Here is a 24,942-nt window from a genome sequence, read left to right on the forward strand (position 1 = left end):
TTAACCCTTTAGTGTGGTATAAGGAGGGAGAAATTGGAAAAATGGAAATGGACCCCATAAATGTTCAGATAATGGATCCACATCGTCCTATTCGAATTAAACAATATCCTATACCAATGGAGGGTCGAAGGGGATTAAAACCTATAGTTGATAGACTTTTGGAGGAAGGGACTTTAGAACCATGTATGTCACCTCATAATACACCCATCCTCCCTGTGAAGAAATCGGATGGGTCATACAGACTGGTACAGGATCTGAGAGCTGTAAATCAGCGAACAATCACTAAATTCCCTGTGGTAGCAAATCCTTACACCCTGCTGAGTCATGTCTCTCCCAAATATACTTGGTATAGTGTAATAGATCTGAAAGATGCTTTTTGGACCTGTCCTTTAGATGAAAATTCCAGGGATTACTTTGCTTTCGAGTGGGAAGACCCGGAGACAGGACGAAAACAACAATTAAGGTGGACTGTGCTACCACAAGGGTTTACTGAGTCACCGAATCTATTTGGACAAACTTTGGAAAAAGTTCTACAAGATTTTACATTACCTGGGGAGGTAAAGTTATTGCAATATGTGGATGATTTGTTAATAGCTGGAGAGACTGAAGAAGGAACCCGAAAAGCCACTATTAATTTGTTAAATTTTCTGGGGGAAAAGGGATTAAAAGTGTCCCGATCAAAGTTACAATTTGTGGAACAGGAGGTAAAATACTTAGGACACTGGTTAAGCAGGGGAGAAAAGAAATTGGATCCTGACAGGGTATCTGGGATCCTCTCCTTAAGACCCCCACAAACTAAAAAGGAAATTCGGCAAGTATTGGGATTATTAGGATATTGTAGACCGTGGCTTGAAGGCTACAGTGAAAAAGTTAAATTTTTATATGAAAAACTAATTGATAATCGATTCAAGTGGTCCACAGAAGATGATCAAAAATTTGAAGAAATAAAAAAAGCATTAATACAAGCACCTGTGTTAAGTCTCCCAGATCTAGAGAAACCCTTTTATCTCTTTGTGAACACATCAAACCAGACAGCCTATGGAGTCCTTACTCAAGATTGGGCAGGAATTAAAAAACCCGTGGGGTATTGTTCCAAATTACTTGATCCAGTAAGTAGGGGGTGGCCTGCTTGTCTTCAAGCCTTGGTTGCTACAGCATTATTGATAGAAGAAGTGAGAAAGATTACTTTTAGTGCTCCCTTAAAAGTGTATACTCCACACAATGTCAGAAGTGTCTTACAACAGAGAGCGGAGAAATGGTTAACGGACAGCCGGATCCTAAAGTATGAAGCTATACTAATTGACTCCCCTGATTTAGAACTGAAGGTAACCTCTGCTCAGAGCCCAGCACAATTTTTATTTGGAAAACCCTCAGAGGAACTACAACATAATTGTTTGGAGGTAATCGAGACCCAGACTAAAGTGAGACCCGATTTGAGAGATACTGAATTAGAAAAGGGAGAGATACTATTCATAGATGGTTCCTCTCGAGTAGTAGAGGGAAAAAGAAAAACAGGGTATGCCATAATTAATAAACACCTGGAATCTGTGGAATCAGGCCCCCTGAGTCCATCATGGTCAGCTCAGGCTTGTGAGCTGTATGCCCTATACAGGGCCCTGGAACTATTAAAGGGAAAAAGTGGAACTATATATACAGATTCTAAATATGCATATGGAGTGGTTCACACCTTTGGAAAAATTTGGGAGGAAAGAGGTTTAATTAATACTCAAGGGAAGAATCTTATACATCAAGAATTAATAAGGAAAATTTTAAAAGCTTTAAGGGAACCTAAAGAAATAGCAGTAGTACATGTAAGAGGGCATCAGAAAGGATTGGAATACCACACTAGGGGAAATAATCTAGCAGATAAAGAAGCTCAGGAAGCAGCTTTAAGAATTCAGGCTGCTAAAATTAATATAGTACAGGAAGAAGTAAGACAAGAAGAAGAAAAACAACAAGAAGAAAAGAAGTTTACTCCTGAAGAACAAACAAAACTGGAGAAAATAGGTGCTAAATTAGAACAAGGAAAATGGACATTGCCAGATGGACGAGAAATGTTACCAAAAGCTTATGCAAGACAAATATTGGAACGTTTGCATACCCAAACACACTGGGGTACAAGAGCATTAAGTAATCACTTACTTAAACAATTTGGTTGTATAGGGGTTTTTGAAATAGCAAAGCAAATCACACAAGGTTGTTTAACTTGCCAGAAAATAAATAAGAAAATATTTCGACAGGCAGCAGCGGGAGGAAGAAAAACAGCATATCGGCCTTTTGAGAGAGTACAAGTTGATTTTACTGAATTGCCTAAAGTAGGGAGAATCAAGTATTTATTGGTAATTGTTGATCATTTAACACAATGGGTGGAAGCTTATCCTGTGGCACGAGCTACGGCACAAACGGTGACAAAAATTTTATTGGAACACCTGATACCTAGATATGGGATAATCCAGTACATTGATTCTGACCAAGGCACACACTTTACTTCTAAAATAATAAAATTATTATGTCAATCATTAGGTATTCAGTGGGAATATCATACTCCATGGCACCCACAAAGCTCAGGGAAAGTAGAGAGAATGAATCAAACAATAAAACAGCAATTGGCTAAATTGATGATTGAGACACAACTGCCCTGGACTCGATGTTTACCATTGGCACTTTTAAACATAAGAACTAAATCACACAGTGAGACTGGATTATCACCATATGAAATGTTATACGGTATGCCTTACTCACAGGGAATGCCCCTGGGGGATAATGTAGTTGAGGATCGAAGTATCCAGAAATATATAATTACTATTGGGAAGAGGTTGCAAGAACTAAGAGAAATTGGAGTACTGGTTCAGACACCACCTTTAGGGTTTGCCATCCATCAAATACAACCAGGGGATAAGGTCTTAATAAAAACTTGGAAAGAAGAATCCTTACAACCCCGGTGGGAGGGACCGTATCTTGTTTTACTTACCACTGAAACAGCTGTGAGAACAGCAGAAAGGGGTTGGACCCATGCATCCAGAGTGAAAGGACCAATAAATACCCAAAACCTGGAAGGTTGAGTCCGCTCCTGGGGAACTGAAGTTAAAAAAAAAAAAAAAAAAAAAAAAAAAAAAAAAAAAACTAATGTTCCGGAAATAGGACCTGCTCTGCATGAAATACCAGAAGAAGGGGACAAGCCTGCAATGAAGAAAGGGGAGGAGGCAAGACCGGGGCAGGACTCTCCACTGCGGTGTGTATAGTGTGTATAGTCTACCGAGGGAGGCAACCCCTACGGGTATTGACTGCCGAGTGTGAGGGCCTCGACCGGACTTCTCCCGCACTGAAATCAAGCTGTCCCAGAAAAAGAAACAAATGAGCAGACGAAAAATGTATGTATGTAGTAAGAGGTTTTTTTAACCTATTGTAATTAGTTTTCCAGGAGCTGAACCACCCTCGAAGGCTGAACAGTGACACCAGTTTTAGTAGATTCTGGAAGTGGATCCAACCCCTTGATTGAGGACATTTCTCACATCCCTACATACCTCCCCCCCGGACGACGTAGAAGGATGAGAAGGATGCTATACTTCCTGGTACTATTCTTACAAGGGCAATTAAGCCATGGGAATAACTTTTTTATTCTGGGGGAGGAAGTGGCTAAGACTTTTAATCTTAGCAATTGCTGGGTTTGTGGGGGACCAAGAGGAGCTGAAAGTTGGCCTTGGGTAGCTGGCCCAGTTGAACCTAAATGGTGGGTTAGTAATCTAAGTGAAGTTCATAATGGAACACAATTCTGGAAAGAGGAAGAAGGCCCGTGGCAATTGTATTCATCAGAAAAAGGTATATATTGTTTAAACAGAACAGGGACAGTAAAGGTGGGAGAAAGCATTTGTAAATGGACTCTGTCCCCTGGATATGAATGTACTGATCCTGAATGTAGACCTATAAACTGTACAGCAAGTAAAGGAAAATGGAATGCTACACATGTCCAGCTGAAGAATGGGACTTGGCTGAAATGCTCATCTAAGGAATTCTTTGGACCTGGGTGTAAAGCCATGGCAAGAGCACAATCAAAAGGACAATTCGATGTTCAAATCTTGAGTTGTCAGCGAGATAACACCACTAGGGAACAGCATGTGGTAAAGATCTATCGCTGGAGGTGGCAAAATGAGAACGGGACGCAAGTGTTTTTTAAACATTTCTGGTCAGGCAATAATATGACAAGTCGTGAAGGAGAAATTAGCTGTAATTGTGAGTGGGAATCTAGTGTAGGGGCTTGGAAGTGTATATATACGAGTATTAAGGAAGCAAACATTGTAACTGGGCCACTTGGTAACGAGAACACCTTGTATTTTCATGCCCCAAGGAATAGAAAAAACTGGGATGGTCCTTTTCCAAATGGGACGTGGGCTTTAAAAGGACATTATTGGATATGTGGCAAACGGGCCTATAAAAGGTTACCAAAAGATTGGTCAGGAATATGCTACGTGGGATACATAAGACCTTTATTCTTTTTATTATCTCAAATACAAGGGAATCACTTAGGAGTAAAATTATATGATGATCTCAATAGGGAGAAACGATATATTGATACCTCTTTAGCTGGAGGTAGTGCTCAAAAATGGAGAGAAAATGAATGGCCCCCTGAAAGAATCATACAGTATTATGGACCAGCTACATGGAATCCGAATGAAGTAATATCTGGAGCTCGAGAACCTATTTATAATTTGAATCGCATAATTAGGTTACAAGCAGTTCTCGAAATAATAACTAATCAAACAGCAACAGCTCTGGATCTCCTAGCTGACCAATCTACCCAGATGAGGAATGCTATTTTCCAACATAGAATGGTCTTGGACTATTTACTAGCAGAAGAAGGGGGTGTGTGTGGTAAACTAAATTATTCTAATTGTTGTTTACAAATTGACGATAATGGGAAAGTAGTTAAAAAGATAACCAAGGAAATTAGAAAATTAGCCCACGTCCCAACACAAACCTGGAAGGATATGGAATGGGATTTATTTTCATGGCTGCCTGGTGGACCATGGGTTAAAAGGGTGTTATTTTTATTATTATGTGGTATAATGACGTTATTATTTGTACCTTGTATGATACCTTGTCTTACACTATTAATACGCCGGGTGATAAATAGTACATTAGTAATAACTTCATTAAAAAAAGAAGGGAATATGTCAATTATGATGCTTAAGAATTGGACCCTCCAAGAACAAACTGATGAAATCCAATTATTGATAACAGAAGAGACACGAATTGGGGATATTGAAAAGAAGATAAGGGATTGTGAGGAATGTTTTAACAATTCGTGTCCATAAAGAACAATTCTGTTTGAAATGTTTGAACCCTGTCTGCCTCTGGGCCCTGCACTGGCAATTCAATGCTTGAACCACAGCTGCAGTGTGTCCCAGTCTCCCCCTCATTCCTCATTCTAGCCAATTTATCACTTCTTAAATTTATGAACCTGTTTTCTTTTGTTCCAGACTTCTATTTCTAACACTGCTATAGATGTGTCTGTGAATGGCTGGGGAAGAATGTTTTAATTACCCGTGTGTCTGGGAGTTTCAGAACAACTGATAACAACTAATGACTGTTATGGGATACTATGTGGATCTTTGGTATCTGGTTAGGGGGGGGGCTGAGAAAGAAGCTGAAAGGCGGCTGGGAGACAAGATTTGAAGAAGGTGTTTTGAAGAAGGTGTTCCGTAAACTTGGGATGGTGCCCAGTAAGTACAAAGGGGAAGAGGAAGACTGCGAGCCTTCAGCATGGAAGACCCCTAGAGACCCCCAGAAGAGACCCCAGAGGAGACTGCGCATGCTCCAGTAGGAGGGACTGCACCCCGGAAGCTAATTTTAATAATCTATTTTTTTTAGAAGTAGTAATGAATATGTATTAGTCTAGGAGCATAAAAATCAGTTGCTTGATGTAATTGGTGTGCGTCCTGGTGGAGAGGAGACTCCCGGTGCACCCAGCGCTGTTTGCTTACCTCTATTCCTTTATATCCTTTAATAAATCCTATTTTTCATTTAATTCTAATTTGAATCCTGAGCCATTTATAACAATTTGGGGGCTCGTCCGGGAGGGCTATAGTTCCTGAATTCTGATTTACTCTAGGAGGGGCGCCCCACCATTTGGTGGCTCCTGTTTGAGTCAGATCGGGACTAATGCCATCCTGAACCTGAATAAAGGTAAGCAAAGAATTTTGATTTTTTTGAGCTCCCTTGCCGGCTGTGTTTTTGTGCCCGTAATTCTGCGCGCGAAGATCCGGACGAAGACGACAGGATCGTTTGGATACCGTTTGGTTGGGTTCCGGTGTCCGGGATCGAACCGGACGAAGACGACAGTCGTTTGGATACCATCTGGTTCGATCCCAGACGAAGACGCTTGTGGATACCGTCCGGTTGGACTCGGGACGAAGACGACTGATTCGTAAGATACCGTCCGGTTGGGTAAAGGTACGGTTGCCCGTGTTTGTGTGTGAGAGTGTGACTGAGGCTTCTAAAGTCTGAGGCGTAGAAGCCTTTTTGTTTTCTCACTGGTTCTAATCTCCTGTCGGGGGGGGCTGGGCTGGTGAATGGAGTGATACGTGGGTGGGTGATAGGTCCTAAGCCCCCTGCAAGACACTCTCACTCGGGGCAACCAAGGGCTGTGGGAATTGCCACTAGTAAAATTCCCAGATGGGTCAGATAAAATCAAAGACCAAGGACCAGAAAGGGAGCGAAATACCAGATATACCACCAGAAAGTCCATTAGGAATAATGATTGGAAATTGGAACAATAGGGGCCCCAGAAAAGGAAAAAATAAATTAAAATTGGTTCATTACTGTATGATAGAATGGCCAAAAAAACCTTTAAGACCGTGTGTTTTCTGGCCTGTTTTTGGATCGTTTGATGATTGGATTTGTCAGGCTTTGAATATATACGTTAATTCAAAAGAGCCTTTCTGTCAGGAAGAAAGTGAGTATGCAGAATTGTGGATTGGGACTCCACGTCCAGCCTCAATATTAGCACTAAAAACAAATGAGGATTCTGGAGGGGAGGAAAAAAGAAAGAATGATGAATGGGAGCCGCTGGATAATTTACCACCACCACCACCACCACCTCTGGGTCCTAATAACACACTCCCGGCTCTCCCGGCTCCCCCTCTGGTAATCTCTCCGGCAGTGCAGCCATGGTCCCTGCCCCCACCACAAACAGCACCATTAGACCTGCCTCCGGCTGCATGCACAAGAAGTAAGACTGCCGTACCTGAAGAAACCTCTCTATATCCATTAAGAGAAGTACCCCTTGGAGGCAATCAGGGAGGATTTGGGTTCGTGGCAGTCCCTTTAAACACCACAGAGGTGAGATCTTTTAGGAAAGAAATGGGGACTCTGTTAAATGACCCCCTCGGAGTAGCCGAAAGACTAGATCAATTCCTGGGTCCTAACACTTATACCTGGGAAGAAATACAATCCATTTTAGCAATCTTATTTACTGTTGAGGAAAGGGGAATGATTAGGCAAGCTGGAATGAGGATTTGGGAAAGACAAAATCAAGCTGGACCCCCAGGAGATCAAAAATGGCCAAATGTGGATCCCCACTGGGATCACCAGCAACCCCAGGGAAGACAAAACATGAGAGATTTGAGAACAATGATTATACAAGGGATCAGAGAAGCGGTTCCACGAGGAAAAAACATTAATAAAACATTCAATGAACAACAAGGAAAAGAGGAATCTCCAACAGAATGGTTGGAGAGATTAAAGAAAAGTTTACAAATGTATTCGGGGATCGATCCGAATACAGCAATTGGAACCGCACTCCTTAGAACACAATTCGTAGCCAAATCCTGGGTGGACATAAGAAAGAAATTGGAAAAGTTAGAAAATTGGCAAGAGAGAGGATTAGAAGAGTTGCTTAGAGAAGCGCAAAAAGTATATGTCAGGAGAGATGAGGAGAAACAAAAAACAAAAGCCAAGATCTTTGTAGCAGCAGTAAAAGAAAGTCAGAAAAAGCCCTTGTTAGGGGAGAGGGAGAAGAGAAGAAGTATAGAAGAAACCCCTAGAGGTCAGCCTTCTCAAGGGAATTCAGCGATCCCCACTTGTTACTATTGTCAAAAAAGAGGACATTTACAGAAGAATTGTCGTAAGCGGGAACAAGACGAGAAAATGTTTAAAGAAGAATAGGGGTGTCAGGGGCTATATCTTCTGGGGACTTCAACATCAACAGAGCCCTTGATAAAACTATTAATTGGTCCCCATAAAGAAGAAGTACTATTTTTAGTAGATACAGGAGCTGAAAGATCGACTATTCAAAAGCTCCCAGAGGGAATAAAAGAAGGGAAGAGTTATACGTCTGTAATAGGGGCAAGAGGGGAGCCCTTTAAGGTTCCTGTTTTAAAAGATGTGGAAATAGAAACTGATCAAAAGATTTGTCTTAATGATTTACTTTTGCTTCCTGAAGCGGGGTACAATTTACTAGGAAGGGATTTGATTTTAAAATTGAACTTAAGCATTCAGAGTCAAGGGGATAAATTGCAAATCAAATTATACACTTTAACCCAAAAAGATGAAGAAGTAATTAACCCTTTAGTGTGGTATAAGGAGGGAGAAATTGGAAAAATGGAAATGGACCCCATAAATGTTCAGATAATGGATCCACATCGTCCTATTCGAATTAAACAATATCCTATACCAATGGAGGGTCGAAGGGGATTAAAACCTATAGTTGATAGACTTTTGGAGGAAGGGACTTTAGAACCATGTATGTCACCTCATAATACACCCATCCTCCCTGTGAAGAAATCGGATGGGTCATACAGACTGGTACAGGATCTGAGAGCTGTAAATCAGCGAACAATCACTAAATTCCCTGTGGTAGCAAATCCTTACACCCTGCTGAGTCATGTCTCTCCCAAATATACTTGGTATAGTGTAATAGATCTGAAAGATGCTTTTTGGACCTGTCCTTTAGATGAAAATTCCAGGGATTACTTTGCTTTCGAGTGGGAAGACCCGGAGACAGGACGAAAACAACAATTAAGGTGGACTGTGCTACCACAAGGGTTTACTGAGTCACCGAATCTATTTGGACAAACTTTGGAAAAAGTTCTACAAGATTTTACATTACCTGGGGAGGTAAAGTTATTGCAATATGTGGATGATTTGTTAATAGCTGGAGAGACTGAAGAAGGAACCCGAAAAGCCACTATTAATTTGTTAAATTTTCTGGGGGAAAAGGGATTAAAAGTGTCCCGATCAAAGTTACAATTTGTGGAACAGGAGGTAAAATACTTAGGACACTGGTTAAGCAGGGGAGAAAAGAAATTGGATCCTGACAGGGTATCTGGGATCCTCTCCTTAAGACCCCCACAAACTAAAAAGGAAATTCGGCAAGTATTGGGATTATTAGGATATTGTAGACCGTGGCTTGAAGGCTACAGTGAAAAAGTTAAATTTTTATATGAAAAACTAATTGATAATCGATTCAAGTGGTCCACAGAAGATGATCAAAAATTTGAAGAAATAAAAAAAGCATTAATACAAGCACCTGTGTTAAGTCTCCCAGATCTAGAGAAACCCTTTTATCTCTTTGTGAACACATCAAACCAGACAGCCTATGGAGTCCTTACTCAAGATTGGGCAGGAATTAAAAAACCCGTGGGGTATTGTTCCAAATTACTTGATCCAGTAAGTAGGGGGTGGCCTGCTTGTCTTCAAGCCTTGGTTGCTACAGCATTATTGATAGAAGAAGTGAGAAAGATTACTTTTAGTGCTCCCTTAAAAGTGTATACTCCACACAATGTCAGAAGTGTCTTACAACAGAGAGCGGAGAAATGGTTAACGGACAGCCGGATCCTAAAGTATGAAGCTATACTAATTGACTCCCCTGATTTAGAACTGAAGGTAACCTCTGCTCAGAGCCCAGCACAATTTTTATTTGGAAAACCCTCAGAGGAACTACAACATAATTGTTTGGAGGTAATCGAGACCCAGACTAAAGTGAGACCCGATTTGAGAGATACTGAATTAGAAAAGGGAGAGATACTATTCATAGATGGTTCCTCTCGAGTAGTAGAGGGAAAAAGAAAAACAGGGTATGCCATAATTAATAAACACCTGGAATCTGTGGAATCAGGCCCCCTGAGTCCATCATGGTCAGCTCAGGCTTGTGAGCTGTATGCCCTATACAGGGCCCTGGAACTATTAAAGGGAAAAAGTGGAACTATATATACAGATTCTAAATATGCATATGGAGTGGTTCACACCTTTGGAAAAATTTGGGAGGAAAGAGGTTTAATTAATACTCAAGGGAAGAATCTTATACATCAAGAATTAATAAGGAAAATTTTAAAAGCTTTAAGGGAACCTAAAGAAATAGCAGTAGTACATGTAAGAGGGCATCAGAAAGGATTGGAATACCACACTAGGGGAAATAATCTAGCAGATAAAGAAGCTCAGGAAGCAGCTTTAAGAATTCAGGCTGCTAAAATTAATATAGTACAGGAAGAAGTAAGACAAGAAGAAGAAAAACAACAAGAAGAAAAGAAGTTTACTCCTGAAGAACAAACAAAACTGGAGAAAATAGGTGCTAAATTAGAACAAGGAAAATGGACATTGCCAGATGGACGAGAAATGTTACCAAAAGCTTATGCAAGACAAATATTGGAACGTTTGCATACCCAAACACACTGGGGTACAAGAGCATTAAGTAATCACTTACTTAAACAATTTGGTTGTATAGGGGTTTTTGAAATAGCAAAGCAAATCACACAAGGTTGTTTAACTTGCCAGAAAATAAATAAGAAAATATTTCGACAGGCAGCAGCGGGAGGAAGAAAAACAGCATATCGGCCTTTTGAGAGAGTACAAGTTGATTTTACTGAATTGCCTAAAGTAGGGAGAATCAAGTATTTATTGGTAATTGTTGATCATTTAACACAATGGGTGGAAGCTTATCCTGTGGCACGAGCTACGGCACAAACGGTGACAAAAATTTTATTGGAACACCTGATACCTAGATATGGGATAATCCAGTACATTGATTCTGACCAAGGCACACACTTTACTTCTAAAATAATAAAATTATTATGTCAATCATTAGGTATTCAGTGGGAATATCATACTCCATGGCACCCACAAAGCTCAGGGAAAGTAGAGAGAATGAATCAAACAATAAAACAGCAATTGGCTAAATTGATGATTGAGACACAACTGCCCTGGACTCGATGTTTACCATTGGCACTTTTAAACATAAGAACTAAATCACACAGTGAGACTGGATTATCACCATATGAAATGTTATACGGTATGCCTTACTCACAGGGAATGCCCCTGGGGGATAATGTAGTTGAGGATCGAAGTATCCAGAAATATATAATTACTATTGGGAAGAGGTTGCAAGAACTAAGAGAAATTGGAGTACTGGTTCAGACACCACCTTTAGGGTTTGCCATCCATCAAATACAACCAGGGGATAAGGTCTTAATAAAAACTTGGAAAGAAGAATCCTTACAACCCCGGTGGGAGGGACCGTATCTTGTTTTACTTACCACTGAAACAGCTGTGAGAACAGCAGAAAGGGGTTGGACCCATGCATCCAGAGTGAAAGGACCAATAAATACCCAAAACCTGGAAGGTTGAGTCCGCTCCTGGGGAACTGAAGTTAAAAAAAAAAAAAAAAAAAAAAAAAAAAAAAAAAAACTAATGTTCCGGAAATAGGACCTGCTCTGCATGAAATACCAGAAGAAGGGGACAAGCCTGCAATGAAGAAAGGGGAGGAGGCAAGACCGGGGCAGGACTCTCCACTGCGGTGTGTATAGTGTGTATAGTCTACCGAGGGAGGCAACCCCTACGGGTATTGACTGCCGAGTGTGAGGGCCTCGACCGGACTTCTCCCGCACTGAAATCAAGCTGTCCCAGAAAAAGAAACAAATGAGCAGACGAAAAATGTATGTATGTAGTAAGAGGTTTTTTTAACCTATTGTAATTAGTTTTCCAGGAGCTGAACCACCCTCGAAGGCTGAACAGTGACACCAGTTTTAGTAGATTCTGGAAGTGGATCCAACCCCTTGATTGAGGACATTTCTCACATCCCTACATACCTCCCCCCCGGACGACGTAGAAGGATGAGAAGGATGCTATACTTCCTGGTACTATTCTTACAAGGGCAATTAAGCCATGGGAATAACTTTTTTATTCTGGGGGAGGAAGTGGCTAAGACTTTTAATCTTAGCAATTGCTGGGTTTGTGGGGGACCAAGAGGAGCTGAAAGTTGGCCTTGGGTAGCTGGCCCAGTTGAACCTAAATGGTGGGTTAGTAATCTAAGTGAAGTTCATAATGGAACACAATTCTGGAAAGAGGAAGAAGGCCCGTGGCAATTGTATTCATCAGAAAAAGGTATATATTGTTTAAACAGAACAGGGACAGTAAAGGTGGGAGAAAGCATTTGTAAATGGACTCTGTCCCCTGGATATGAATGTACTGATCCTGAATGTAGACCTATAAACTGTACAGCAAGTAAAGGAAAATGGAATGCTACACATGTCCAGCTGAAGAATGGGACTTGGCTGAAATGCTCATCTAAGGAATTCTTTGGACCTGGGTGTAAAGCCATGGCAAGAGCACAATCAAAAGGACAATTCGATGTTCAAATCTTGAGTTGTCAGCGAGATAACACCACTAGGGAACAGCATGTGGTAAAGATCTATCGCTGGAGGTGGCAAAATGAGAACGGGACGCAAGTGTTTTTTAAACATTTCTGGTCAGGCAATAATATGACAAGTCGTGAAGGAGAAATTAGCTGTAATTGTGAGTGGGAATCTAGTGTAGGGGCTTGGAAGTGTATATATACGAGTATTAAGGAAGCAAACATTGTAACTGGGCCACTTGGTAACGAGAACACCTTGTATTTTCATGCCCCAAGGAATAGAAAAAACTGGGATGGTCCTTTTCCAAATGGGACGTGGGCTTTAAAAGGACATTATTGGATATGTGGCAAACGGGCCTATAAAAGGTTACCAAAAGATTGGTCAGGAATATGCTACGTGGGATACATAAGACCTTTATTCTTTTTATTATCTCAAATACAAGGGAATCACTTAGGAGTAAAATTATATGATGATCTCAATAGGGAGAAACGATATATTGATACCTCTTTAGCTGGAGGTAGTGCTCAAAAATGGAGAGAAAATGAATGGCCCCCTGAAAGAATCATACAGTATTATGGACCAGCTACATGGAATCCGAATGAAGTAATATCTGGAGCTCGAGAACCTATTTATAATTTGAATCGCATAATTAGGTTACAAGCAGTTCTCGAAATAATAACTAATCAAACAGCAACAGCTCTGGATCTCCTAGCTGACCAATCTACCCAGATGAGGAATGCTATTTTCCAACATAGAATGGTCTTGGACTATTTACTAGCAGAAGAAGGGGGTGTGTGTGGTAAACTAAATTATTCTAATTGTTGTTTACAAATTGACGATAATGGGAAAGTAGTTAAAAAGATAACCAAGGAAATTAGAAAATTAGCCCACGTCCCAACACAAACCTGGAAGGATATGGAATGGGATTTATTTTCATGGCTGCCTGGTGGACCATGGGTTAAAAGGGTGTTATTTTTATTATTATGTGGTATAATGACGTTATTATTTGTACCTTGTATGATACCTTGTCTTACACTATTAATACGCCGGGTGATAAATAGTACATTAGTAATAACTTCATTAAAAAAAGAAGGGAATATGTCAATTATGATGCTTAAGAATTGGACCCTCCAAGAACAAACTGATGAAATCCAATTATTGATAACAGAAGAGACACGAATTGGGGATATTGAAAAGAAGATAAGGGATTGTGAGGAATGTTTTAACAATTCGTGTCCATAAAGAACAATTCTGTTTGAAATGTTTGAACCCTGTCTGCCTCTGGGCCCTGCACTGGCAATTCAATGCTTGAACCACAGCTGCAGTGTGTCCCAGTCTCCCCCTCATTCCTCATTCTAGCCAATTTATCACTTCTTAAATTTATGAACCTGTTTTCTTTTGTTCCAGACTTCTATTTCTAACACTGCTATAGATGTGTCTGTGAATGGCTGGGGAAGAATGTTTTAATTACCCGTGTGTCTGGGAGTTTCAGAACAACTGATAACAACTAATGACTGTTATGGGATACTATGTGGATCTTTGGTATCTGGTTAGGGGGGGGGCTGAGAAAGAAGCTGAAAGGCGGCTGGGAGACAAGATTTGAAGAAGGTGTTTTGAAGAAGGTGTTCCGTAAACTTGGGATGGTGCCCAGTAAGTACAAAGGGGAAGAGGAAGACTGCGAGCCTTCAGCATGGAAGACCCCTAGAGACCCCCAGAAGAGACCCCAGAGGAGACTGCGCATGCTCCAGTAGGAGGGACTGCACCCCGGAAGCTAATTTTAATAATCTATTTTTTTTAGAAGTAGTAATGAATATGTATTAGTCTAGGAGCATAAAAATCAGTTGCTTGATGTAATTGGTGTGCGTCCTGGTGGAGAGGAGACTCCCGGTGCACCCAGCGCTGTTTGCTTACCTCTATTCCTTTATATCCTTTAATAAATCCTATTTTTCATTTAATTCTAATTTGAATCCTGAGCCATTTATAACATCATCTTTTCTGAATCTTAACGCTTTCTATGAGATACCTGTGTATTTCTTCAGATGAGGAAAGCATGCATGGAAAAACATTAGCAATGAGAAGAAGTGAGTGCTTGTACAATATTTGCTGATTAAAATCTTGATTCGTGCTGCTTTTTCTGGATAGTAAATTTGCATGAAATGAAATTCAAATGTGTATGAAGATGAAAATTTCTAAAGCTAGCTGTAAATGAAAAAGAGAGAGTGCCACCTGCTGGGCTTACAGCTGTGTTAAAATTGCTTCTTCAGGTATATGACGTGCAGGATATTGTTCAGTACTTCTTGGAGCTGAAACATTTAAGAAATGCTTTTCTTGATAAAACTTGATAGTAAAATAAATAAAATAATGTTGGGGAATCACTCACCCTTTTTGATAATGAATATTCATAATGAGGATGTGGTAGTTTTAAAATTTATTTTTTTTTAAGAAGGATGAATCAGTGACAGGCTTGCTCCATAAAATCATCCATCATGCATAAAATCATTTTAAGGCTACTTCATTTTAAAAGGGATAGTTCGCATTAAATCCAGTTTGACAAATTATTGTTGATTTGCTGTTATCTATGATTAATGTTGCTAACAATATCAAGTAACTGCCCCCCACCTGTGTAACCAAGAGGACTTCTACACAATCTTTTTCTCTATTTATTAAAGCTTCTTTATGCTTTGTTGTGTGTTGTTGTTTGCTTTTTTTTCTGTGCTACATCTGCTTCACTGTTTAAAAATCTTTCTTGCCTTAAACTGTGTTTCACGTAAACCCCATTATGAGAAACTGTGCCTTTATTCTATCAAATCCTTTAACAGTTAGGCAGACTTTCATTTTTCAGTCAAAAAAGACTCTGAGTTTTACTGTTGATGCATTTTTCAAACAGCATGTGAGGAAAATGAGGATGAACAACTTTCACCTGCTATAAAGCCAAATGACATTTTGCAAGTGCGGAAGAAATAGTTAAGAGTATAAAATGAGGAAAAAAAAGTAACTGTACCTGCTTAAGAAATCTGTCAGATGCTTGGCTATGTTTAGCTAACACGTTTGGCAAAGCAGGGTTTGCATATTCAAATTGAGGATTGTATGTGAAATCTGACTTGAAAAATTTCATTTTCTCTTTCTCCACATTGGAAGGCTTGATTGCAGTTAGTAGACAGAGTTTTTGGCCAGAGACATCTCCCTCTTTTCCACAGCTTTTTGGTGACTGGGATTGCTTTGGCTTTGACTGATTGAAATGCCTCTTGGCTCTACTTCTGGGTCTAGGTGGCAGTCCTATGCTGTTCCCTGAAACTGAAACAGTGTTTGCAAACTTCATGCTGTTAGACCCCGGGCTGGTGATAAAGATGGAGGGCTGCCTGTTTGTGCAGCACCACCCAGCACTGGCAGTGGGCACTTGGATTTTGTGGTGCTCGCTGCTCCGTGAGGTGGTAGAGCACTTCGTGGCTTTTCTGTGTTTCTTGTGGTGAGCGGAGGACTGCTTCTGAGTGTAGTGTTTCTTCTCTTCTTTGCTCTGAAGAAGGACATTGTAGCTGCTGGTTCCTGTTGTGAAAGTGTCCTTAAGGACTCCAGGAGACAGGTGCTGGAGGCTGTTTTCATTATTAATGTTCACCTTATGTTCTGGACTCAGGATTGATTTCTTAGAAAGCTCTTGCTTAGGCCAGTGAAGTTTTTCTGCATTAAAGAGGGGGGGGAAAAAAATCTGAGAACAAATTTAACTGTTTCATACAGTTTCACTCATCTTAAAGACTCAAAACAACAACAAATGAAATGCACAACTTGTCTTAACTGTAGTCATATCATGTCAATCTTGACTTCTAGACAAATGGAAGAAGTCTGCAAGCGCATCTAGAGAGAGACTTGTAAATATGCAGCTAAACAAGTGTTTTATGCTTGCACCTCCATGTATAGATGCACATCTTGCACAAGGGCAACCAGTTTGCAGCAAACAACCGACCTTTCTAAAATGGGGTTCTGCACATGGCTTTACCTACGTGGACAGTTACACTTCTGGCTTTAAGCAACATCTGATATTTATCATGCAAGGAAGGCTTTTGCATGGATAAAGAGTAACTTTAAAAATCAGAAACCTGCATGTGAATACGCAGGCAGGATACATGGTGATTTTCCACAGGGGTCTGTGCTGTGGTATCAGTAGTCCAGTAGGCAGGACCTGACTCGCAGAACTTACTCTCGCTAAGGATGAAAACGTTAGAGTGGGCCAGGCACAGCAGACAATTTGCAGCAACATACAAACAGCAGCATGAATTTAGAAGACCTCAGTGCTTCACATGTTCCTTCTTAATACAGACAGCAAGGTATATTTAAAAAGGAGGGAAGAGAGATCAGCAAGTTCAAGCACACCTCTCATCCTTAAAGCAACGCTGCGATTTCATCTACTGAAATTGCTGCGCAACAATGGCTGGCTTTAAAAAAAAAAAAAAAAAAAAAAAAGCAGAAACACTGTAAACCAAATGGTTTAAATAGAAGCAAATATAGCTCCTGTAGTGGAGGAGCACTCTCCTCCTGCTCTGACCCCTGGCATAAGGGAAAGAGGGAATCCCTGGTGCAGAGCAGCAGCATGCAAAAGGCACTGAAAATTGAAATTGTGTTTCACACTTCTGTGGGCTTGTTAGACAGAAGTGACTTTTCTTTGCCAGTTCCAACCTTGCCCTTCTCTTGTGTGGGAATAGAAATGTTGTTTTTGCAGAGTTACATTGTTTAGAAGGAGGGAATGTGGTACTGAGATATGCTTACAGTGATAAGAAAGTTTAGCAGGCGACCTTGTAAAATGCAGACAATCAGACTCCTTAGGACAATTAGGTGAAAATCACGGTGTCAAGTCAAGTCAGATAAGTGAAGAAACATTACCACTTCAAGCAGTAAAAATGTCAAAAGAAATTTGAAATTTAACAGGCTGGCAACTGAAGGCCATGCATTGTTTGTGAAGCATCAGATAGATTGTGAACCTGGATTACCCACTCAGTGGGGAAACAGGGGAGGGTCCTGTCATCAAAAGGTATATAAACTGTGTTTTGGAACTAGTAGATGCGCTCTCTCCTGCTTGTGGGGCGCCCGCCATTGCAATCGCGAATAAATTACTACTTCACTGAGATCCTCGCCTGAGCCTAAGTTATTGGCTACGGAGTGTTTCTCACAATTTGGGGGCTCGTCCGGGATCCAGTCACCTACTGGGGAGCCCCACTGCCGCAGCAGCAGGAAGGCATGCCCCGCTGATTTCAGCGGTCCTGTGCATCGACGGTGGCGGTTCTGCGGAAAGCTGACAGAGGGCCCGAGACTGGTTAAAGAGGCAGGATCCATGAAGTAGCGGGGAAAGGAAGAAGGTAGGCACTCCGTTTTTTTTTTTTAAGAATCGATCCGGTAACTCTGTGCACAGACCAAGGTAAGAAATATTAAGTATTGCCTTGGGGGTCGGGTGATCTGGTGTATGGTAAGCCCTTGCACGGGGAAGTGCTGGCACTACACCAGGGGAATCTGGTGTGCAGTAATCCTTGCACGGGGAAGTGCTTGGAAGTACACCAGGGAATCTGGTAAACTCATAGGTGTGCGGTAACGCTTGCACGGGGAAGTGCTTGGTGGTACACCCCCATCTTTCAGTACGTTGGTGTGTGGTACACAGCAGAAGGGAAATTTCTGTAGCACATACTGGCGAGGGTTAGGAAAAATGGGAAAATATGAGTTCCAGGGGACAGGGATATCCCTGGGGGAGTGCCTACTAATAGTTCTTCCTGAAGAATGATAAGAAATTGGAAACATAATGCCAAAATTAGAGGGATTGTAAAAGAAAAATAATTTAAAAAAAAAAAGGGTTAAATATTGTGTATCAGTCTGGACAAAAGAACCAATTAAGGAAACAGCAGTATTTTGGCCAAAATACGGGTCTGATGAAAATTCAGGCTTTAAATTTATGTGTAAACAATAAGATTCCTTTTTCAGAGAAGGAGCCAAGTTATGCTCCCTATAATCTTAATATTGAACTGGTGGCAGCAGCAGTCACTCCAGGAATGGAGACAGGGACTGGAATTAACACTGTATTAACACTGTCCCTAAAGAAGGATCGTACTCTAGGCTCTGGCAAGAATTAGAACAAGGTAAAAGATATGTTGAGAATTTTGCCTTCCCTGATACTAACAGTACTAACACTAACTGTGTATCCTCTTAGGTGAACTACCTCCTCCTCCTTACCAGCAGAGAGGTTAGGACTTTTAAGAAGAAGAGGAAGTCTTTATTCGAGGACCCCAACAGCCTAGTTGAACAATTAGACCAGTTCCTACGACCTGATTTATACTCTTGGGGGAGGGAATTATGTCTATAAGTATGTTGTTTACAGGGAAAGAAATGGGAATGATCAGGAGGAGAGCTGCTATACAAGAATGGGAAAGAGCTCATCCTCCAGGACCAGGGGTAATACCAGCAGGGCAGAAATACCCACTTGCCAATCCTGGCTGGAATAATAATAGTGTGCAACACAGAAATCATATGAGAGACTTGGGGTCAGAATGAGAAAGTACTTGGGGATGAGACCTGAGGACCCAGTATCCCAAGGGCTCTTGAAAGTTCATTGTGTGATTAAAGCCTGGCAAAATATGCAGAAAATGCTTCAGAAGGTGGGGGAATGTAGTGAACAGTCACTGGGGGACCCTCCTGCGGGAGGCCCTGGAGGTGTGTGTCTGGAGGGGAGATAAGAAGGAAAAAAAAAAAGAGATCAAAACTAATGGTATTGACAGTGCAGCGGGTAGTGAGGCAGAGGGTTGGAGAAAGATGAAGAAAATCTTCAGGGGGAGTCAGGGCCAGGATGGAAAGGAGAGGAAGAGAGATGAAGGAATGGCAGGCAAAGAAGGCTGCCTGTGTTGTGACCCGAATCCTGGCAGGGACAGGCTTTCATAAGATGTTTTAAGTGTGGCCAGGCTGGCCACTTCGAATAGGAATATCTGGAGTGGAAGAAGGAGGAAAGAAGGAAAATGGGATGAAATATGCTATATTGATATGTTGTTTCAGTATCTTGGAGGGAAAAGGTATGGAATTAAGTTGGACCCTGAGCCTTTGGTGCTGGTATTAGAAAAGTACAGGCTGGAGAAAGATAAAGGAAGTGTTAAAAGGGTTGCTGAAGGTGTTAAAGGTGTGGCATGTAGTATTTAACAGAGCTGTTTGAAGTTGAATGAGCAGGGAAAGAGGATGTAGGCATTATCTAAGTAACAGTCTAGAAGTTTTGGTATATTTGCATATTTGCTGTGGTGTTTGGTCAGTTTCCCAAGCATCGGGGAGGGGGGAACAGCCTGCTCCACCAGGGGCCTCTCCAGCGGCCGCAGGGGGGCTTCGGCTCCAGCGCCTGGAGCGCCTCCTCCCCCTCCTTCTGCACTGACTTTGGTGTCTGCGGGGGGGGGTTTCTCACTCTCCCAACTGCTGTTGAGCAGCAGGTTTTTGTTTGTTTCTTTGTTTGTTTTCGTGGATGTGCTCTCACAGAGGCACGGACTGTGTTGCTCATGGCTTGGCTCTGGGCAGCAGTGGGCCCCTTTGGGGCCAGATGAAATTGTCCCTTATCTGCCACGGGGAGGCTTCTGGGTTTTTCTCACGGGGGCTGCCACTGCAGTTTCCCACCCCCCTACTCACAGCCCCCGAACCTTGCCATCAAACCCAATACACTGGGGAACAGCTAGGTCATTACTGACCTGTAAAGTATCAGGGATTAAATTAACTAATGAAACCCTAAAAAGTGATGGGGGTAGAAGGGGCTGGGATAACAGTGCCACTTTGGGGGGGATACCAAGCTGAGACTAGGGGATAAAATGATCACTGGGTAATTATTGTATGTACCCAAGGCAAGGACTAATTTGTTGGGAAGGGATTTGATGATGAAATTGGGCATTCAACTAGTAAATTGTTAGACTGGAATAACAGTGTTATTAATGGAGTGCTCTCTGGCCCTGAGAGCAAACATACATGTATATTCACCTCTGACTGGAAAGACCCTGAAATGGGGGCGGAAGCAACAATATAGGTGGACAATTTTACCTCAGGGGTTTACAGGGACACCTATCTATATGGGTAAGTTTTAAAAAAAAGATTTTGGAGCAATTCCAACCTCCCAAGAAGGTATTAATGTTAACAAATATGTGGATCATTTTCTATTGTCAGGACAGGAGAAAAGAATTGTGAAGGAAGCTACTAACAAGCTATTCAACTTTCTGGGAAAGCAGGGCTTGGGAGTATTGAAAACAAATAAATAATAAATTACAATATGGAGAAAGAGAAGTCAGGTATTTAAGGCATCTAATGTCTGAGGGAAAATGAAGAATAAATCCAGAGAGAGTTCAGGGAATTATTGAAAATTAAGAAAGAACTAAAAAAGTTTTAAAAGAATGATTTTTTTAAGGAATCAGGAGCCATGAAGTCTGAAGGAAAACGGATACTCCCTGATGGGAGAGAAATGCTGAATAAAGTGATAATGAGGCAAATATTAACTGTTTTACATCAGAAGAGTCATTGGGAGGTGCAAGCAATGTGTGATGTTGTGCTAAGAAAGTATGTCTGTGTAGGAATATACACTTTAGGGAAGCACATATGTAGAGGATGTACCATATGTCAAAACGTAAATAAAAAGGTGTTCTGTAACCCATCTAGAGGGGGACGGGAGCCAGGGGTTTGACCTTTCCAAAGTATACAGGTAAACTTTACTGAGTTACTTGTTTGTCCTAATTGACCACGTGACTAGATGGGTGTAAGCTTTACTGCAAGGGTTAAAGCAGGCCTTAGAGATTGAGTGGGATTTTCACAGCCCCTGGCACCCCTCCTCTGCTGGGAAGGTGGAGCGAATGAATCAGACATTAAAGAAGCAATTAACTAAACTAGTGTTAGAAACCCAACTTCCTTGGGTAAAATGCTTACTCCTACAGGTTTAAACAGCACCAAGAAAGGATATAGGAATTTCACCATATGAGATGCTGTTCAGATTGCCCTATCTGGGCATAAGGGATGAGATACCACAATTCAAAATAACAGAGTTTCCTTAAGAACTGTATTCTGGGGTTGTCCTCTTCTTTGTCATCTCTCAGGACCTGTGGGTTGTTGGCTCAAACCCCACCTTTGGAATTCCCCATTCACCACCATCACCCAGGAAACTGGGTCCTGATTTGGACCTGGAAAGAGTCAACTCCGGCCTGAATGGGAAGGACAATTACTGACCACTGAAACAGCCGTAAGAACTGCGGAAAAAGGTTGGACTCACTATACTTGAGTGAAGGCATCCGTCGACCCTAGTACCTGGGAAGCTGTTCCTACAAAAGACTTGTTGGAAGTTGAAATTGAAGAGAGAAATCTCATAGTGGACTCTGAGCAGGATAAGAGCTTACAATTGTAATCTAACCTTTTATTTTCACAGGTAACTAACAAGTGTGACTTGTGATTGAGAGAAAGGACAGACCTATAGCAAATTGCAGTGCTCCCAAGGGGGGGTTGTTATAGTAGTAGTGTACATCTTATTTTTTTGTATCGATAATTATTTGGAAACCTAAGGTTTAAAAATAATGACAGGGAAAAATCGATTACTAATTTTGTTTTTAGTGATTCTAGGCCTCAGAGAAGGCCTCGGTCAATTGGTAACTTGGAAAAGGCATGACCAGATAATAGCAAAAACGGGATACCCCATCAAAATATGGGTGACTGTGACAGAGGGTTATGTACCACAAGCTGTCACGTTTGATGCTTGTGAGGTGTTAGCTTGTGGAGATTTAAATGCCCAATGACAACTGAGCAGAGAGAACAAATAACTGGGAGAGACCCAACAGCCAGATTGAGAATAGCTGTATGGAAACGATCCTCTATTGCCATCAGAGAAAGGGAGAAACTCAAGGAGAAAACAGGAGAGAAAACAGGAGGCCCTCTGAAATGTGGCAGTTCAAACATTTGAGATTCAAACAGGGTATGGGGATGTGAATGCCTGGATAGAATGGGTCAAATATACTGTCCAGAGTCTCAACCGTAGCAACTGCTATGCTTGTGCCTCGGGATGACCGATTGCCCAGATAGTGCCCTTCCCATGGGGGTGGACCAAAGACTCCCAAGGGATGCAATGTATGATTGCATTGTGTTTCTCACACTTGCCAGCCAGGTCATCCTGGAGCTTTGGGAGAGCAAAAGCAAGAGCAAAAGTAGATCCTGCCACAGAGAAATGCCTCCTACTTCTGCACCTAAAATTCAAGGATTCACATAACAGGAGGCATGGCCAGAGCTTCATTAAAAGTCCACAAAGGGATTTGAGCTTCAGCCCACAGTTGCAAATAGCCAAGCTGTAATTGCTTCCCATCCAGTAATTATTCTCTGAATGAAACATTAGCAAGAGATCATTAAATGCCTCCAAGGAAAATAAGTCAATAGTAGTTAAACTCAAGATCTATTTTCACAGGAAAATTAGGTTTTGCTCCCAACGTAAGCCCTGTGGCAAAGTATTTCACGCTTTTGGAGCTGTCAGTGCGATGTTAAGCTTGCTTGCATCGCTCAGTTCTCCTGCCTGAAGGTGCTGTTCTGCAAAGCGAAAGGACAGAGGTCCTGTTTGCATGAGCACACGATTCTCTAAGTATTGCAGGATGAGAATCCTTACTTTTGGAGAAGGACAAATGAAAGGTGAGGTTTTCACCATGTCTGGACATAGAAATATTAAATTTCTGCGCATGAGATTTTAATTTCCACTTACATTTTTGTCTACAGAAGCAAAGTGCATCTTCTTAAAACATAGACAATAAGATAATGTAATGTAAACAGCAGTAATGTTTCCCCTTCTTTAGTAATCAATTCTCAGAAGCCACAACTAGCAGAGGAGTGAGCCTTAAATTGCCACCACATACGAACTAATTTGAATTAATACAAGTGTGTATAAGAAGTGAATTTTTTATTTTCTAGGAAACCACTCAAAAATGACCTTAAATGGGACCCCTCCTCTCCCATACCTCTCACCCCCAAGCTCTTGTGTCTATCCGGTATAAAAAGCTCCTGACAGCAATCTTTCAGCACTCAGTAGTATTGTTGGGCAGTAATAAATACATGTGTCTGTATAACCTCTGGTTATCGCAAGTCAGGATTCTCCTGAGCTCTCCCTGGCAGGCTTTGTATGCATGTGATTGCTACCAAAAATGCTGTCCCCCAACTCTGTATGTGCCATCTTTTACTTTATACGAGCAGTTTTATAGCAATGTGCAGTTCTATAGGAAAGGGCTTTTAAGGTGCCACACCAAGGTGGTTGTACTTCACCTTCTCCCAACTGAAGGAGGATACTGTTCGATGCGTATTTCTGCTGGAAATCTAGAATCAACAGAAAATACATCAGATTTGGGAGATTGTATCAGGTAACACCACAGTTCTCACAGAGGTCATACACGTATAGCCACTGTTTCAAATTCTTTCACTGGTTCCTGTGGTCATCACTGTTTTACAACTAGAAAACTATATTTGAGACAATGTCAACCATGATGACTATGTTGCCACACATCAAGCTTCTAAAGTTCAGCTTTGAATATGTCAATTTAATCAATAATAGAAATTGTTTCAGACTACCTACAGACCAGACATCGTTATCCAAACAAAAAACACACTGTCTTTTAGGAACCTCACTTTACTAAACTATATTAAAGAGTTTCTAAGGTCCAAGTAGTGGGTGGTGATTGAAACAGATATTTTTGTATTCTAGATATAAAGCCAGTTCAGCCTATGGTCTGATAATGTGTTTCAGTGTTTTCAAAAAGTGACAACAGCTCCTACCACCGTAAGGCAGCCAGTGGATCACCAGCCCGTGTTAATCATGCAGACTGGAATAGCAGTGATTTCTAGCTTTTACAGGATGCCATGAGAGGTGTCAGCAGATTACCTGTAAGAAGTCTGCAAAAGGCAACTTGGGTGCCATTGTAGTAAGCTACAGCTCTATGCTGCATATCACACTACATTTCATATAGGTTTTATCTTTCATATCTCATCCCTGTATGTTACAGCTGTTCTGAGATGTATATATATTATTTTCTCTGACTTTTTACATTTCGATCTTGACAGCAGACAACAACAAAAAGCACACACTTATGCACACAGATTCTCTCCACTGATCTCATCCCCAAATGCTCAAAAGTCACAAAGCCCCAAGTCCTTCAACTATTAGAAACAAAAACCAAAACTGACATAGTCTCTCCTAAGACTTTCCCAGCATGCTTACTTCCATTTATTTTTATCTTGTTCCTCTCTGTAACAACACAGTAATAATTCACCAGGATCTAAATTTTTACTGAACCAAACAACCAGCCAGGTTTGGGAGTGG

General features: G+C 41.3%; 1 protein-coding gene across 1 annotated transcript in view; it reads right to left on the bottom strand.

The window, feature by feature from the left end:
• MATCAP2 (microtubule associated tyrosine carboxypeptidase 2) overlaps positions 1–24,942 on the bottom strand; it is a 48,930-nt gene that overhangs the window by 22,059 nt on the left and 1,929 nt on the right. Inside the window, exon 2 of the mRNA XM_084306781.1 lies at positions 15,628–16,301. Within this exon, the coding sequence (XP_084162907.1) occupies positions 15,628–16,301 (674 nt within the window). The remainder of the gene's footprint in view (positions 1–15,627; positions 16,302–24,942) is intronic.

This window comes from Netta rufina, assembly GCF_964035555.1.
Source record: "Netta rufina genome assembly, chromosome: 2".
NCBI lineage: Eukaryota > Metazoa > Chordata > Aves > Anseriformes > Anatidae > Netta > Netta rufina.